Consider the following 18,917-nt stretch of genomic DNA (forward strand, 5'->3'; position numbering starts at 1 on the left):
TGAACAGTTTTAACAATTTTAATTCTTACTCACATTATATGAGCTTGTCTGTGTTGATGGAGTATTAAGAAAAGAATTAATATAAAAATCTTAAAGATGGTAATGAATTTATCTATCATTGTTAACATTGTAGAGTACTGGCGGGACCTTTTGCTACTATGAATTTAGGAGATCTTGGAGCAGAAGTTATAAAAGTGGAAAGACCAGGTAAAACTACTTCTCTCTTTAAAACATAGAAACAAGCTAATACATATTTTTAATAGTTCTTTAAATGTCCATGTACCTGTATGTGGGATGAGGAGAGAATTGAAATGAAGCGATTATTTTCCCTTCTCCTTTATTTTCCTCTGAACCTATAGTAATATTAGATCTCTTTCTACTCTTTATACGTGCCAAGGGCTAAGGCCTAAGCCAGGTCCTTCACATGCACCTGGAAGCCTCTGGTAGAAACTGACGTGCAACACGTAAATAATGATGATGCTAACAACGGTTAGTGCCAGGCACAATTCTAAGCACTTTGCCTGTATTAATTTATTCAGTCTTTACAACAGCCTGTGAGCTGTTATTATTCCTAGATTATAAATAAGAAGACAGAGACACAGAGAGGTCAAGGGATTTGTCCACGGTCACACAGCTAGTAAGGAATATCCAGACACTCAGCTCTGATCCTGGCCCTTCTGAGCCCCACACAAGCCTTGCTGCTGAGACCGAGGTTAGAGTGGGCCTGGCCACCTTCCCTCACTGGGGGACAAAGGGAAGGCAAGAAATTAGCATTATTATTTATTCTTCAAGATCTGTTGCTTATGGATCTGGAACAGAATTCCCAAATTAGTGAAAATGGTCTAGCCTTGAATAGTGTGCATGTATCTATAAGACCCATAAGAAACTAGTTTATAATTACATCAACATATTAATTTACCATAAGTGATTAAACGCTATAAAGTAGAACGCATGATCTAGAAGATTCAACTTTCTGCTACATAGATCTTCTTAAGAGGCCAAAGCAGTTAGCAGAAGTTCCTCTGATCAGCATGGGGAATGTTATATATTTTATATTTATCTGGCCCTGTGCTTGTCAGGCTCCAGGTGATAGAAGAGCCTGGTGAATCCTGCTTTCCAGAGATAATGCTTCATTTATCCAGTCAGTGATATTTATCACTTTTGGTCATTGCTGGATACATGCTGAATAATGTTTACTTTCTAGCTGAACATCTTTTTTTTTTCTGTTACAGGTACCACAAAACTTCTAATTTTCACATTGCTCTCCAGTTTTAATACCATATACTTTCTAATTTCAAGCATTGGGTCTTCCATTTCTAGATAGAATAGCCAATATGATTTCTGTTGCTATTTCATTTGATCACTAGGTTAAATATTTGTACAGTTTGCCCTTCGTATCCACGGGTTCTGCATTTATGGATTTAGCCAGCCACAGATTGGGTACTTTTATGATCTGCGATTGGTTGAATCTGCGGATGCTGTACTGGTGGATATGGAGGGCCAATTATGGGACTTGAACATCTGCCAATTTTGGTGTCCTCAGTGGGTGCTGGAAGCAGTCCCTCATGAATACTGAGGGAATGACTTTATTTTTATTAATTTTAGAAATCACTAATCCCTGTTTGCTTAGTCCTGTTTTTCCTTTGTACTTTTTCATTTCCACACTGGGGGACCCTTTCCTTAGTCTAGGCCTTTATTATGTCCCATAGCCATACACTAGGCATCAAGCTTTGTTCCTAGCAGATGTTCATTGCTCTTTTTCTTACTAATTGGTCTCTCTCCTTTAACCCTTTTGCTCAGTACGTTTTAATGTTCATATTATATATTTTGTTTTTTCGAGATAGTTATTCAACAGATATGAAGAAAAGTCCCTTGGCAGTATTTTCACATTTCAGTCTCTTTTAGTGTCCACTTCCTCAGTTCTTAAATTAAATTTCGTTGTAGTTTTCTGACTTGGGACTTAGATTATTCTTATTTGAGTAATCAAAGAGCGTATCAAGCTTAAGTATATTTTTTTCTTCTCATTTTAGAGTCTTTCGGTGGGTGTAAACGCTATGCCTGCAGGGCCAGGCAGGTAACCTAAATGAATGAAGTGGGCTGGGCAGCCAATGATGCTGCTGTTATTCCAGGGTTGTCACCAGGAGGCAGGCATACCTGGGCAGAGATGTTGATCTTTGTTCACTGCTGTGTCTGCTCTGCAGAGAGCAGTGTTTGTGACATAGTAGGCACCCAATAACTATTTGCTGAATGGATGAATGTGTTGAAATATCATATAAGAAAGGCAGTCTGAATTTTTATGTACTGTCTCTAGATTTTGAAATCATGGCAGATATTTAAAAACTTTAAGTTGTGTGTGGGTCAAATAAAACATGCCTCTCAAATTGCCAGTTTTACCAGTTTGTGACCTTTAACCCTTATTTCATTTCATGGGCCGTCAGTCAGCACATATCCTATCCTTCCGCGTCTCTTAAACCCAGGTTATGCACCAGGACCAGGTGGGGCAGGAAAGCCATGTAGGCCTCCAGTTTAGATTTCTGACATTATTTCCACCCAAGAGATGAATGTAAACATTTAAAATAAGCTCTCTACTTTTAGCCTTATCTTGACATTGCTCTCTTAAAAACAAATTTTTTTTTTTTTAATTTAATGTATTGAGACCTTCAAAAAAATGGAAGTGGCTGGACTCTCTCCAGCCTCTGGGAGGTCCTATCTGATCTTGAAGATCCAGATTCACACATACATTTTTCCGTGAAGCCTATAACCGGTTTATTACTAGGAGATTGTCTTTGTGGACTCTTGTAGTTTATTTTTTCCCCTGACGTTTTGAGCATGCTGTTCAGTTTGATACTTACTATTTATTGCTTTGTGTTGTTTATCAGTTCATCCCCAGTTAGAACTAATGCTTCTTTTCTCCTCTGTCCTGTGTTCTCGCTTTCTCTTGTGAGGTTTTTAGTTTTTTGTTTTTAGTAAAGGAGTCTATTCTTTAGCTTCTGTTTTGTTTTCTAAAAGGCTGTGACTGTTTTTTTTTTATCAGTTTCAGTGGGTAAAGTCTAATGGGCTAATAAATTAATTATATCATTTAAATGAGATTAGAATTTAAACTTTAACCCATATTCACAAATTCTCTCTTATTGAGGGCTAGTAATACTTAGGTAGTGATTAGTTTCTAATATCAATATTTAATCAGAACTTATAAAAATCTTAATTTAAGTGATACTAATTTGTGCCTATTAATTGTTGATTCACTTTCTGAGCTCCATCTACATTGTTTGCTTTTTGTGCAAAGAAAACTCTTTTTCTGTAACTCGATAGTGTTATCTTTGAATCAAACACAAGTACTTTTCAGAATCATTTGAAGTAGATGTTTAGAATAAAATACCCTATTTTTGATGTTTTTGAACTTTTACTTTGAAGCAAGACCTAGACTACTAAAATTTTATTCTAAATAGCATCTTAAATTACTGACATTTGCTATTCAGTAGCTTATTTTGCTTTTTCTGATTTATTGCTACAGAATTTAAAAAATAGATTTATTTATCATTGTTTTATACCTAGCCTCAGATACCACTTTATCATAAAGACTTACTTATCATTATCCTGATTTAAATTATATTTAACAAAAATATTGTGTAGACCCCACATTTTGTTTGCACATTTAATGCTAAAAACACTGAAAGAGCTGACTTGTTTGTTGAAGTAGGAGAGTAATTTTTTTCCCCCTCAGACTTGCCATTTATTAAATCTAAAGACTGCCAGTAGGATATTCCCTTCTGGATTCTGACTTTCAGGGATGGATTTTAGTGAAAGAAGCTATGGGAGGATTTAGTGATTTACATGAACAGGTAAAGAGTTTGGGCAGTTCTAACAAGGTCCCAAGACCACTTTAGGTTGCTAATTCCGCTGATCTTGTTTAGGCATCTGTGAACTTACATATGAGTAAGCCTGTTGATTTGAAATGTCTCATGATGTTTCAAGGTTAAATAGTTCATACTATTATTTTCAGGAGCTGGTGATGATACACGAACTTGGGGTCCACCTTTTGTGGGGACAGAAAGTACTTATTTTCTCAGTGTTAACCGAAATAAAAAAGTAAGAATATTATCCCCTTTTTGCTTTCTTTGTGTAATTCTCTCTTTTTTTAAAAAAAAATAATTAATTAATTTATTTTTGGCTGCCTTGGGTCTTCGTTGCTGCACGCGGGCTTTCTCTAGTTGCGGTGAGCGGGGGCTACTCTTCGTTGCAGTGCGCGGGCTTCTCATTGCGGCGGCTTCTCTTGTTGTGGAGCATGGGCTCTAGGCGCACGGGCTCAGTAGTTGTGACTCAGGGGCTTAGTTGCTCCACAGCATGTGGGATCTTCCCGGACCAGGGCTTGAACCCGTGTCCCCTGCATTGGCAGGCAGATTGTTAACCACTGCACCACCAGGGAAGCCCTGTGTAATTCTCCTGTAATAACAAAACTTTTGATATCATTGTGGCTTGTTTATTTCTGCCCCTTTTGGTAGATATTTTGTAATATTCCCAATAAGGTGAAATTTTATTTTATTTTATTCATTCACCAGTTACCAAGTAGAAACAGTAGAGCTTTTTATTAATTTTCCTTCTCTACTAACTTAAAACATTTTTTGAGAATTTATAATGTTTTTTTTGTTTGTTTGTTTTTTTTCCGGTACGCGGGCCTCTCACTGCTGTGGCCTCTCCCGTTGCGGAGCACAGGCTCTGGACGCGCAGGCTCAGTGGCCATGGCTCACGGGCCCAGCCGCTCCGCAGCATGTGGGATCTTCCCGGACCGGGGCACGAGCCCGTGTCCCCTGCATCGGCAGGCAGACTCCCAAGCACTGCGCCACCAGGGAAGCCCTATAATGGTTTTTAATGGAACTAATTTTATTAAAGTGAGGAATCACTTGATTTGTTACATTTGTTATTCTTTTGGAGATTGCTAATTGCCTACATTTGGTATTATTATTTGAAGAATTTTTACTATAATCCTTACTATCATCCTAACATATCCGAATTGAAAATAAAATCAGTAAAAATTATTTAAATGTTTCTTCATGAGGAAAATGCATTTACTTTAAGAGGAGAAATCTGTATATGAATGGCTCTCTTATTGAACTGTGAGCAATAAGAAAAATTTTTAAGATACTATTTTAATATATATATTTTTAATTTTTAGAGTATAGCTGTTAATATCAAGGATCCAAAAGGGGTGAAAATCATCAAAGAGGTACAGTATGCTCTATAGAAGGCATCTTGTCACCTGGGTTGTAATTAGGGATTTGAATATGAGTAAAAATATTTTAAAACATTATTTCATTGGCAATCTGAAATTTTGCTGTAAGTGCCATTTGAGTTTAACTTCGTTTTTATACTAAGTATAATTTGCTTTATAATTTCTGGTATATTGTGTTTAACATTTCTCCATCGTGTCAGAGTGTTCAGTTATGGCACTAGTGTCCATTGACTGAGTGCCTGCCCTGCATCAGATCTTAGGCCTGGGTACTTTATTCGTATTATCTTCTCAAATCTTCAGAATTTTCCTTGTAAATGAAGTATTATATCCTCATTTTCACAAGAGGTGAAATGAGTCTCAAGGGGCTTGAGTGATTGTCTAAAGATCACATAGCTAGTAAAGGGAGGAGCTGAAGTTTGAACCCTAGGTCTACATCACTGTAGAGCCCAAGGTTTTTCTAACACTTATTCAGATGGCTGATGTGTGCAGACCTGATCTTGGCATCTTTCCTTGAGGGGCCAGCACAATGGTTAGGGGAATACCCCAGTGTTCTACGGCTGGGATTCAAATTCTGCCTTCTTTACTTACTAGCCATGTGACTTCAGGCAGGTTACTTAACTTCTTTATGCCTCAGTTCCCTTATTAGCAAAATGGGGACAGTAATAATACCTACTTCTTAGGGTTGTTAGAATTGAGTTAATATTGTGTAAAATGTGAAGAAGGGTGCCTGCCATAGTCATAGTCAGCACTCATTCAGCATTGACTATTATTATTGTTCCCGGTGCACATGAAGGTGGATTCATCACGTGAGATAAAACTTGTTTGCCATTCTTGTTAAAGTTTGAAGTCTAGGGCTTCCCTGGTGGCGCTGTGGTTAAGAATCCATCTGCCAGGGCAGGGGACACAGGTTTGAGCCCTGGCCCAGGAGGATCCCACATGCCGCGGAGCTGCTGGGCCCGTGCGCCACAACTACTGAGCCTGCGCTTAGAGCCCGCGCTCCGCAGCAGGGGAGGCCACTGCCATGAGAGGCCCGTGCCCCTGCTCACCGCAACTGGAAGGAGCCCGTGCGCAGTGGCGAAGACCCAACACAGCCATAAATAAATAAATTAATTAAATAAAAAAAAAAAGTTTGAAGTCAAATGTAATGGATGTAAATCTCCTTGATTAGAGAACCAAATCCCCAAATTTGTTTTATATCAAAGTATCAATTTTAGCTTCATTGCTCTGATGCTTCTTTCCTTATCATCTGGCTGATTGAAAAATAACGTCTTCTAATTATTAAGATCAGAATCAGTGATCATCCGCTCTGGTTCTGTTGGAGCAATCCAACAAATTTAGAATTTTACTAGATATATGTTGAACCCAAAGCTTGATAATTGTCCTGATCTCACTGTCCTGTTTTCCTACATCTTTTCTATAGCATAACTTAGGTTTGTTTGCTTGTTTTTATTTTATTTTTCAGTTGCAACTTAATATGATTTTTCTAAATTGTTCTTTGTTATTATTGCCTTGCCTTGTTTTTTTTTTAAATAAATTTATTTATTTTATTTTTTCATTTTTGGCTGCATTGGGTCTTCATTTCTGCGTCCGGGCTTTCTCTAGTTGCGGCAGGCGGGGGCTACTCTTCGTTGTGGTGTGTGGGCTTCTCATTGCAGTGGCTTCTCTTGTTGCGGAGCACCAGCTCTGGGCACGCAGGCTTCAGTAGTTGTGGCGTGTGGGCTCAGTTATGGCTCGCAGGCTCTAGAGCGCAGGCTCAGTAGTTGTGGCACACGGGCTTAGCTGTTCCGCGGCATGTGGGATCTTCCCAGACCAGGGCTCGAACACGTGTCCCCTGCATTGGCAGGCAGATTCTCAACCACTGTGCCACCAAGGAAGCCCACCCTGCCTTGTTTGTCTATGGCAGCGACCCTCATCTTGGACTCAACTCCCATTGTCTTCATTCTCAGGCCCTTCTTTTTTTTTTTTTTTTTTACATCTTTATTGGAGTATAATTGCTTTACAATGGTGTGTTAGTTTCTGCTTTATAACAAAGTGAATCAGTCATACACATACATATGTTCCCATATATCTTCCCTCTTGCGTCTCCCTCCCTCCCACCCTCCCTATCCCACCCCTCTAGGTGGTCACAAAGCACCGAGCTGATCCCCCTGTGCTACGCGGCTGCTTCCCACTAGCTATCTATTTTACATTTGGTAGTGTATATATGTCCATGCCACTCTCTCACTTTGTCACAGCTTACCCTTCCCCCTCCCCATATCCTCAAGTCCATTCTCTAGTAGGTCTGTGTCTTTATTCCTGTCTTACCCCTAGGTTCTTCATGACATTTTTTTTTCTTAAATTCCATATATGTATGTTAGTATACGGTATTTGTCTTTCTCTTTCTGACTTACTTCACTCTGTATGACAGACTCTAGGTCCATCCACCTCATTACAAATAGCTCAATTTCGTTTCTTTTTATGGCTGAGTAATATTCCATTGTATATATGTGCCACATCTTCTTTATCCATTCATCTGTTGATGGACACTTAGGTTGCTTCCATGTCCTGGCTATTGTAAATAGAGCTGCAGTGAACATTTTGGTACGTGACTCTTTTTGAATTATGGTTTTCTCAGGGTGTATGCCCAGTAGTGTCAGGCCCTTCTTTTTATCTTTTCAGTAGTTGTTATGCTGCTGCTGCTGATGATGGTGATGATGATGAATCATCTAGGAGATTGTGCTTAATTCTTCTCTTTCTGGTTTATGTTTCTCAGTTCCACCTTCAATGTTCACAGTTCCTGCTTATTTGCTTCCATTTCAGAACATTTTGATATTTTATCCTGAATAGTGAAGGTTTTAGATTTGATTTAACAAATACTTTACAAGTTCATTAGGGTTTTTCAATGGGGCAGTGTTAGGTGGAATTCATAACTCTTGCTCCTAAGATATCAGTGTACATTGGAGTATTTTAGGCCTACATGTATAATTCTAACCAAAAGAAATGAATTTGCTGGGACATCTTTCTCATTCTCTTCAGATCCTGCCTGTGTCCTCCACCAGATTGTAACAATTTTAAATTGTTTCATTATGGGCATGGTTTCTCTTCATGTCTGATAATGATAAAGTACATTTCAACTCATATTAAACTTTAATAGATTGTCTGCAGTCATTTTGCATATCTTTTGCTTTCAGCTAGTTATACAGTTCATAAGTTACATATCTTACCGCCTAGAGGAAAAGTTATTTTTTGCCTAGTCTTTTTATTCTTTCTGGCATGGATTTCTCTTTTGGTCTTAAAAGTAGCAAAACAACCTTTGTATTCAGACCTTGGTGGGTATGATTGCTAATATAATGAGTCTAGTTTATAGATACAGTTCCAGAGTATTATACAAAGCAGTCAGCTGGATACATGAGAGCTCCAAAAAGTATGACTCCTTTGTCAACCAGGCTAACCAAAAATAGGTTGTGTAGAAAAGAAAGCTCTGCTTAGAAAAGTCTATGTATTTTCATGGCAATATGATTTAATAACTTCCTAACACGTCATCTATATTTCAAATAATTCTCTATGTTAATTAGTTGACAGTGACAGTATCCGTATTGTGGGTGTGAATCATGGCCAATAGAGCAGTGTCATGGGTTTTATTTTCCTCCAACATCTTATTATGAAAAATTCAAACATACAGAAAAATGGAAAGAGTAGTATAATGAACTCTTATTTACCCTATGCCTAGATGCAGTAGTTTTAAGATTTTGCTATATTTGTTTATTTACATATGAATACATGTGGTATGTGTGTGTCTGATTTTGAACTATTTGAAAGTAAGTGAAAGATATGAAACTTTGTCCTTAAATCCTTCAGGAGACATCTCCTGGGGGGTATAGCTCAGGGGGAGGAGCATTTGCAGAATACATCTAAGAGTAAGGACATTCTTTGACATACATTTAAAAATTATTTTATGATTTTTTTTTTTACTGATAAATGTGGTTAAATTCTTATCGTCACTTCCCCTCTATTTCTGATCTTGCTCATCCAGTCTGTTCCTAAATTTTTTTTCCCAGAAGAAAAGAAAAAGATGATGAGTTCTCTAACATGCAAAATTGTGCTTGTTTCTTATTGTGGGTAAGATTCTAGAATAGATTATTAGGGGATCTGTGAGCGCCAAGATGAGGAAGAGGTGATCACCAGCAAAACTGGGAACAAGTCTTTCTTCCCCCCTCACTTTATTTCCTAGTAGATCCTTGTATCAGGGAAATGCGATAAATGTTTGGTCTCCACTGAAGCAGTTGACTTGTATATTACTTGTAGATAGTGTGGAGATCCATGTAACTCAGGGAGGTTTGTGATGTCTCTGATTTCAGCACTGCACTGCTTAGAATTTTAACGAATGCATTAGTTAACGCTTTAGGGAACATACGTGATCTTGAAATGGGTAAATATCCCTAAAGAGAGAGGGAGGGAGAATATGTTGGATGGCAGACTCACTAAGAATCAGTATCTAGTAAATAGATAGTATGTGTTTATTTAAAATAAATACTTATAAAATGGAGCAAAGAATAACTTCTGTGCTATACACTTTTCTAGGGATATTTTGTCAATAAGTATCATAATGCATACATATTCAGTTCTTGGGTAATAATAAAAAGCTACTGGCATCTTTATCAGTGGAAGTCTTTAGCTTCTAAATTTAACTTTTCCATATTTTTCTTATAACTTCGGAGAGTTATACTACATGGTACTCTGAGCACACCTCTTTTTAGCTTAAATTTTTTTCTGTTGTTATACAAGTATCTGCTCATGGACAAAAAGATTAATATTTTAGTGTATCATATCAAATCTCTTTATGTCCTTGTATACTCATTTTTTCCAATAAACATGAGATAATACCATGTATATTATTTTTTAATGTTTTCTGTTTATACATTCTGAATACTTTTCTATTAATATAACTTATTCATTATATTTATTTTCTTGTCTTATTGAAACTGAATTTGTTTGTGATCCAGCTGAATACTTTATGTGAATTGAAATGTGATTTATGATGGTCTAGAAATCTAAAAATACAAATACTCTATATAGTTAAAAGTTTTAAAATTGTGGTATAATATATATAACATAAAATGTCATTTTAACCATTTTTACTGTACAGTTCAGTAGCATTAATGACATTCATAATTGTGTGCAACCATCACTGCTGTGTATTTCCTTTATGTTTAATCATTCCAAACAAACTCTGTATCCATTAACCAATAATTCTCCACTTCCTTCTCCCCTCAGCCTCTGATAACCTCTAATTTACTTTCTGTCTTTATGAATTTGCCTATTCTAGATATTTCATATAAGTGAAATCATATAATATTTGTACTTTTGTGCCTGGTTAATTTTACTTAGCATAATGTTTTCAAGGTTCATCCATGTTGTAGCATGTATCAGAACTTTGCTCCTTTTTATGGCTGAATAATATTCTACTTTACTGGATGGATTTATTTGTCTGTTGATGGATACTTGGGTTGTTTCCATCTTTTGGCTGTTGTGAATAATGCTGCTATGAACATTTGGATACAAGTACCTGTTCAAGTCCCTGCTTTCAATTATTTTGGGTATATACCTAGGATTGGCATCTCTGAGTCATATCTTAACTGTGTTTAACTTTTTGAGGAACCCACACAGAGTTTTAACATTAAAAATAATTTATCAAATGTCATTTGCATAAGGTACTATACTGTGCACCATGCAGAATACACATCAGAGAGATGACTGGTGTAAGAATCTAGGTGTGTTTGATGCAGCTTGTTTTCTTTAGTGCCTGCAGGAGCGCTGTGTAAGTAGCAGACAGAAGCTCAGAAAAATATGTGGAATAAATGACAATGTAACTGTAGCTTTGTGTTTTATTTATACTAACACCCATTCTCCCTCCACATTTTCCAAGCAAGGCTTGGTAGAACCATTAACAAAAAATAAACACATCTCTACTTGGGCTGTCCCTGGGGCATACTGCATAGAGTTGCCCATGTGAGAAGCAGCTTGAATGTTAATTGGCAGCTGGAATTTGGAAAGGATGCCTGTATGGCTTAAGATTTGGGGTGCATACTTGAAAACCTTTCTCTCTCTCTGTCCTGTATCTTAATGTATGTATCATTCCTCTTCTGACAGGTGGTCACCTGGGCCCCTGGTACCTGTTTCAGGAGCTCTGGAGGATAACAGCTTATTTCCCTGAGATGCCTCCTAAGATCTCCTCCCCCTAAATTTTGTTAAGTCAAACACACTCCAAATTTGGTGACACAATAACAAACAGGCATTCAATTTATTGACATTTCCTTCTGAAGTTTATGTAAATTCAGTTATTTTCCATATAGAGCAGAGGTTGGCAGACTGTGTGGGCCAAATCAAGTTTGTTTTTGCACAGCCCATGGTGAATTTTACAGTTTTAAAGATTGTTAAAGAAAAATAAAGAACATGTGACAGGGAATGTATGTGGCCTAAAAAGGCTAAAATATTTACTTTTTGACATTTTATGAAAAAAGTTTGCCCACCCCTGGTCCAGAGTCTTATTCTATTGCATTAGTTTGATGTGTGAGAGTATATCTATGTCAACATGGCAATTAAAAAATTATTGAATTGGGCTTCCCTGGTGGCGCAAGTGGTTGAGAGTCCGCCTGCTGATGCAGGGGACACGGGTTTGTGCCCCGGTCCCGGAAGATTCCACATGCCGCGGAGCGGCTAGGCCCGTGAGCCATGGCTGCTGAGCCTGTGCGTCTGGAGCCTGTGCTCCACAACGGGAGAATCCACAACAGTGAGAGGCCCACGTACCGCAAAAAAAAAAAAAAAAAAAAGATATGTAGTCACAATTGAAATTTTGAAAAGAATTTTAAGATTAAGGTTTACGATGGCTTGTTGCAGTGATCTGGGAATCAGAGTTGGGGTTTTGTTTCTGACAGTTACTGATTTACTGGGTTATAGTTTAGCAGTTTTTTTTTTTTTTTAAATGGTTCATTAAATACATTTAAAACTCTTTGGAAAGAAAGCATCTGGAAAGTGTGAAAGCAATTCAGAATCATGTTTACATGTATTAAGTGCCTATATGTACATGTTGTAATGAGGAATATTACATAATAAGGATGGAGTAGTAAAGACATTGTATTTAGTTTTATTTTAAAGGGGTTAAAAGATATTTTTCGTATATTTTATGTTCTTATATTCTAATTTTTTTACCTAAACTTCTGAGAATATATTTAGATAGACCACGTAGCCTAGATAATTTCTTACATTTAATGTAAGCAGAATCCACTTAATACCATGGTAATAACTGAAAATTTTAATACCCATTGTTTTACTGGCAGTAATACCTCAGGTAGTTGACCAGAGCCTTCGTGTTTATCTAAGAATACTTTGTAATTCTACTTTTCCTGTGATTTTTCTGGGCTTTTACAAAGCGAGGATCAATTGTGTCTACTGAAATTAGAATTCTGTCATGTGGGGATTTGTTGAAAGCTGGGAAGTCCCTTAAGAAGTCTGACTCATCTTCACCTCTTCTTTCAGCTGGCAGCTGTTTGTGATGTATTTGTGGAAAACTATGTCCCTGGCAAATTGTCTGCAATGGGGCTGGGCTATGAAGATATAGACGTGGTAGCGCCTCACATGGTCTACTGTTCCATCACAGGTATCTCAGCACCACACCCTCGTCAGTGGCGAGGTTTTCCAGTTTCTGTGTCTCTTTCTGTATATAAGAAACCTCACGCTTGAGGTGCTTCTGCTCTCCCTCCCTGCCGAGCCATTTTAGGTTGTTGAAAATTAATCACTAAAGAACATTAACCTAAATGAACATTTTTCATATTTCTTCTGTGAATTGTCTGCCTGTAGTTTTGCCAGTTTTTCTACTGATATTTCTCAAATACTGACAAGGTACTATTATTAACTTATATGTAGAATTACAGGTGAGATATTAATTGGCTTTAAGATAACATAGGATCTCAACATACTGCTTCAATATATTCAAAAGTGCTAAAGCCAACTGAAGGAAAAGAGTGCTATGAAGTCTTTTAGATTGTTCAGCCCTTGATGGTGAACTCTGTGTGTGTGTTTGTGTGTGTATAAGTATGTCTTTAGGCTAAAGGGAAAAAAGTGATTGTATTAGTTATCTTTACATAGTTTATAAGCACTTAGCTATTAATTAGGAATACAGTATTAAAAAGTTATTCTTAAAATAGAAAGTTACATTAATAGCTTTTGTCAGAATAATTTATAAGATTTTCAGATTTTATTAATTCATCCACCAAATATTTACTGCAGACCTGTGATCTGCCAGGCAGTATTCTAAGCTTCTGAGATACAGCAATGAATAACACATATATATGCTCTTCAGCAGATTTACATTCTAGGTTAGGGAGATAGATAGTAAATAAGTAAACACATTCTTTTGTGTTTTGTATTTGAGTATAGTAGTGATAAGGTCAAAAGAGAACAACTAAACAGGGCAAGGGGGATGAGGTTAGGAGGGTCCATTTTATACTGGGAGGTGAGACAAGTCTTCATTGATAAAGGGGACATTTAAGCCGAGACCTGAATGAAGTAAAGGAGTGAATCGTATCATTATTGGCAATGAGGGTTTCGGGCAAGGGCAACAGCAAGTGCAAAGGACCTAGGGCAAGACTGTGTTGGGCCTGTTTGAGGACCAGCAAGGATGACTGAAACAGAGTGAGTTAGGGGGAATGTAGTAGGAAGAAAATCAGGGAGATAATGGTTAGTAAGATGATGGTTAGTAAAGGCTTGTGGGCTGCTCTTAAGGAATTAGGCTTTTACTTCGAGTAAGATTATAAGCTAATGGAGAGTTTTAAGCAGAGGAATGATGCGACCTGACATTTTTAAAAGGATCACTCTAGCTACTGTGTTAAGAATAGACTGTCGAGGACAAGGGTAGTGGGAGAACAATTACGAAGCTATTGACATAGTCCAGGCTACAGATGATGGGGGCTTGAATTAGAGTAGCAGTGGTCGAGGTCGTTAAAGAGTGATAGAATTCTGAATGTTTCCGAGAAAAGGGGGTAAGGTTTGCAGATGGATGAGATGTGAGTATCAGAGAAAGACTAGAGTTAAGGATGACTCTAGGGTTTTGGCCTGAGCGATTAGAAGAATTGTTGTTTACAGAGTCGAGTAGCACTGTGGAAAGAAGCTTTGGGAGGGAGAACATCACGTTTGGACTTGGAATGTCAAGTCCAAGTCTAGCTTGAAATGTAGAGTAAGGGCTTGGATCTAAGAGTCAGGAGATGTAAAATTTTATAGTTATGAGCAAATACATGGTATTTGAAGGCTGTATTTGATCTTTTACAGAGTGAGTTTAGATAGAAAAAGGAGAGTCTGAGTGGCTGAGCCTGATGCACTCCCATGAGTAGATGTTTAGGAGACAATGATGACACAGTGAAGGAAGTCGTGAAGGAATCGTCAGTGAGGTGGGAGGAGAACCCGGAGGCGAAGTGAGGAAAGGGTTTATTTTCATAGACAGTTGAAGCAGAAAAGCATAAAGCATAAAGCACGTATGGACCTGAATTACTCGCATCTCCTAAATGCACCACACTCGCTCTCACGGCAGAGCCTTTACACACGATGTTCCCATTGCTTGGAACACTAATCCCCTGCCATACCCGGTAACTCTGTCTTTGTCCTTTAGATCTCACCTTGGATGTCATTGCTTCTGCGCAGACTTTTTCTCTCGATCCCTGAAGACTGGGTTGGCTGTTGTCTATCATATTTTACTCTTTACTTGTCTGTCTCCCCCACTATCTTTCAGGCTCTTGTTCAGCACACAGTATAGAACACATGGTAGGGAGTTTCTTACCTCAATGAATGAATAATCAGAACTTGGCTAAAGAATTTTTAATAGCTGCCTTTTTTTTTTTTTTTTTTTTTTGCATTCTACTTTTCAGAGATAAGTGTAAGTGGTAAACGTTATGTTTACATTTTCCAAAGAAACTTTCAGAGGATAGCCTGGGGTTAGGGCATAGTTGGCCTAATCTGTTATTTCTTATGTAGTTCGTCCATAGCACTAATGTAATGATCATTGCTTTAAGGTACCAAAGGAGTCCGTACCATGAAGTAAATATTCACTTATTGTTACTAGGTCCCTATGCATTAGGTTTTTTCCTAAGGCAGTAAGGGAACTAGTACATTTAAAAAATATTTTAAAAGGGAACCAAACAAAAACTTTACTCCTTATATTTCAGTAAATTTATCTTAAAATAGGTATCTGAAAATCTTGTTTTACTATAAAAGCCACAAAAATGTTATCTTAAAAATCTTTGTTATTTGTAAAATTATAAGAACCAAAATACTCCTATTTCTTTGCATTCAGGTTAATTGAGATATTATAATACTTTGACTGTGACACATTTCTTTAGTATAAGTAGTGCTTTTCGTGGTGTAATTGTCTTTGTGGTGGTATTTTCATATAAAATAAGCTATAATTGCAATATTTGGACAATTGTTATTATTTTAGATTTAGATCAAAGAGCCCAGTGATCATTAACTTCTCTACTGAACAGCACAAGAGATAGGTTCTGGACATAGTAGATCTTTGCCACTAGATCTGACTCTTTTTCAGATGTACTATTATATAGATCTGTAATCACACTTTTGTTTTTGTGTCTGTGTATCAAATACTTATATGTGTGTGAGAGAGGGAGAGATTTTTCCTTAGAATCTCACAATCTAATGGAAATGCTGAGGTTTAAAATATTAAAATAGGTGAACTATTATCTTCTGAATTACCCTATAACCATAAGAATTCTGCATAACTAACAAATGCAAAATCTTACATGACAGTAAGTATTTATTTCTCATTGTCATAAATGTGGGTTGGCTGGGATGCAGCTGATCTAGACTCGTTAGGTTTGGCTACAAGTTGCAGGTCTGTTCTGCACGTGTCTTACACTCCTTGGACCAGTGGCTACCAAGTACGTGTTCTCCTCGTAGTGAAAGGCAAGAGCACAAGAGAACAAACTTAATCTCACAAGCACGTTTAAAGCCTCTCTCTGCTCACATCACATCTGCTAGTATTCATTTGGTCAAGGCAAGTCATATGGCCAAGCCTAATACCAAGAGGTGATTAAATATAATACTCTAGTGGCAGGAACTACAAAGTCTCATTGAAAAGGGCATGGGATCCGGGAAGGGTGAAGATTGGGAATAATAATGTATTTCATCACATCACCCAGCTAAATGAAATGTTAATCCACTTGGGAAGCCTCACACTTCCTCAAAGTTTCCCATCTGTATCTAACTACAGTTAGAATCAAAAGTTCTTCTGGGCCTTGTCTTGTGACTGGAGAATCTCTTTTAAGTTTTCTTCCAGTTCTCAGATCCTGTATTAACATTTTAGTGTGGCAAAGGCCCTTAGAGATAGATTATAGTTCTCAGTAGTTCTCAGCTAAGGGGAAAATGGGAGTATCATATGCTTTTTGGTAATAGCGATGGGGCATGAAGGGGTGATGGGGAGAGGCGTATGTAGTCTGAAAAACCAGCCCTCTTTATTCTGTAATCCTATGTATCTCCACCTCCTGACAATCGTTAGAAAAACGTTCACACAGCTCTCTCTTCTTTATGACTGATAAGGAGACAGACCCAGAACAGCTGAGGGACCTAAGGTCACACAGCTATTTAACGGCAAATGGGTTTAAAAACTCAGGCTTCTTGACTTGGTATTAAGCGCTTCTACACTTTCTCTGTTTAGACATGTATCATTGTTAAGTGATGACATGGACTTTGTGATTACAAGACACTGAACAGGTCTCCTTGAGAATATATATTTTTGTTATTCTCTTTCATTTGTTGTGGATCACATTGGCAGCGGTGGGAGTCATGAACAGAGTTGCTCATCAGGGAGTCTAACTTTCAACAGATTCTTTTGGAAGCAGCCGTCATTTGTGAGTCATGAGTCTGTGTGTATCTAACGCAAGGGCCACCTCTCCTTTTTTAGAAGTTTGATATTCTTGGTAATCAATGTTTGTTTTTTTTAAATAAGACTGATTAGATCAGTCTAAAGTTGCACATGTTATTATTGGGGTCCTAGACTTTCCTGATGTTTCCCTGTGGTATTGATGTCTTGTCAGTGCTTTCCAAGCCCAAATAGTCTGTTCTCACTCACATGTTGCCCTTACTGCTGATGAGAGTAACCTTGGAGTGGTTGGGAGTTTAATGCATTCTGACCGTTGTGTGGCTGAGACTGCCTCAGTCTGTGAAATCTGGTCTACAGGACAAAACTGCTACACTGATCACAAGGGAGGAAGGACCCGATTATTTTCATTAGCACCGTCCTCTTGTCATTTCAGAAGAAGCTGAGTGTGAACATTAGGGGGCAGTGTTTAAAAAGCTGTCAATAGAATTCACTACAAATTCCTTTTTGAGAAAACTGTAGTGTTTCCTGTGTACCACTGGGTGGAGAGAATCTCTGAAGGGACATATCTATATTTTTTCAAAGTATATTTTTTTCAAAGTGACCATTCTCTACCTTTTTCTACTTTTAGAAGTACAAGATATTTTCCTTAGCAATTTAATTTAAACTTTTATCTTCTTTCCTTCATGTCTTCTGTGCATGTTATTAATTATATACACTTAGCAATAAGAATGCTACCACATTTTAAAGAATTTACTTTTTTTCTTCATGTTAACTTCATTACTCTTTCTTTCTAAAAGGATAAACATTACATTATGTTATTGACTAAACTAATTTTGTGGTAGGAACATTGTGTTTACCCTTTAAATAAAATTTCTCGTCTTTTTTTTTAAGGAAAGTAGTTTGCAAAGCAGTTTTTTAATTTTTGAGAACAAGTTACAAAAGATGATATACAGAATGATATTATTCATACAGAGTTAAAATTATATAAAATATATTTTTTGGTAGTTTACTCGTATATGATTAAAATATAAAAATATTCGTAGTAATGAAAAATACTAAACTCAAGAGAATGATTACCCCTGGAGCATGGGGAGGGAGGGAAGGGGGACAGGGATACACACAGGACTTCAGCTATATTTGCCAAATAGCCAACTGGCAGATGCATGAGTATTTGTTATGTTATTCTGTATACCCTATTTATTTATTTATTTTTGGCTGTGTTGGGTCTTCGTTGCTGCGCATGGGCTTTCTCTAGTTGCGGCGAGCGGGGTCTACTCTTTGTTGCGGTGCGTGGGCTTCTCACTGTAGTGGCTTCTCGTTGCGGAGTGTGGGCTTAGTAGTTGTGGCACACGGGCTCAGTAGTTGTGGCTCGCAGGTTCTAGAGCGCAGGCTTCAGTAGTTGTGGCTCGTGGGCTCAGTAGTTGTGGCTCGCAGGCTTTAGAGTGCAGGCTCAGTAGTTGTGGCGCACGGGCTTAGTTGCTCCGCGGCATGTGGGATCTTCCTGGACCAGGGCTCAAACCCGTGTCCCCTGCATCCACCAGGGAAGCCCCATTCTGAATACCCTTTTATGCTTGAAATAACAGCAGCAAATGATTCTGAAATGCCCAAATTATCCCTTCCTTTCTCATTCCTTTCCTTTGTCTGCCCCTCACCCCCACCACTCCAGTACATGTTTCTTGAGCTTCTGTAGATTCCTGGCTTTGTGGAGTGTACAGAGTGAACAATGCAGACATGGTTCCTGCCTTTAAGGAGCTTACAGCCTAGTGTGAGAGACACTTCATAAACAGGTTAAGAAGAGAGTATGGCATGTACTAACAAATTGTG

General features: G+C 37.8%; 1 protein-coding gene across 3 annotated transcripts in view; it reads left to right on the forward strand.

Moving 5' to 3' along the window:
- The window catches only part of SUGCT (succinyl-CoA:glutarate-CoA transferase), a 692,699-nt gene that overhangs the window by 12,027 nt on the left and 661,755 nt on the right, over window positions 1–18,917 (forward strand). For 2 of the 3 annotated variants that reach the window (XM_027123976.1, XM_027123977.1), the window contains exons 3-6: window positions 134–207; window positions 4,004–4,089; window positions 5,174–5,224; window positions 12,746–12,866. In XM_027123976.1, coding sequence (XP_026979777.1) covers window positions 134–207; window positions 4,004–4,089; window positions 5,174–5,224; window positions 12,746–12,866 — 332 coding nt within the window. The remainder of the gene's footprint in view (window positions 1–133; window positions 208–4,003; window positions 4,090–5,173; window positions 5,225–12,745; window positions 12,867–18,917) is intronic. The other variant, XM_027123978.1, reaches the window with a different exon arrangement.

Source organism: Aethalodelphis obliquidens, unplaced genomic scaffold, assembly GCF_003676395.1.
Source record: "Aethalodelphis obliquidens isolate GAN/ISIS:26980383/991018 unplaced genomic scaffold, ASM367639v1 scaffold27, whole genome shotgun sequence".
Taxonomy (NCBI): Eukaryota; Metazoa; Chordata; class Mammalia; order Artiodactyla; family Delphinidae; genus Aethalodelphis; species Aethalodelphis obliquidens.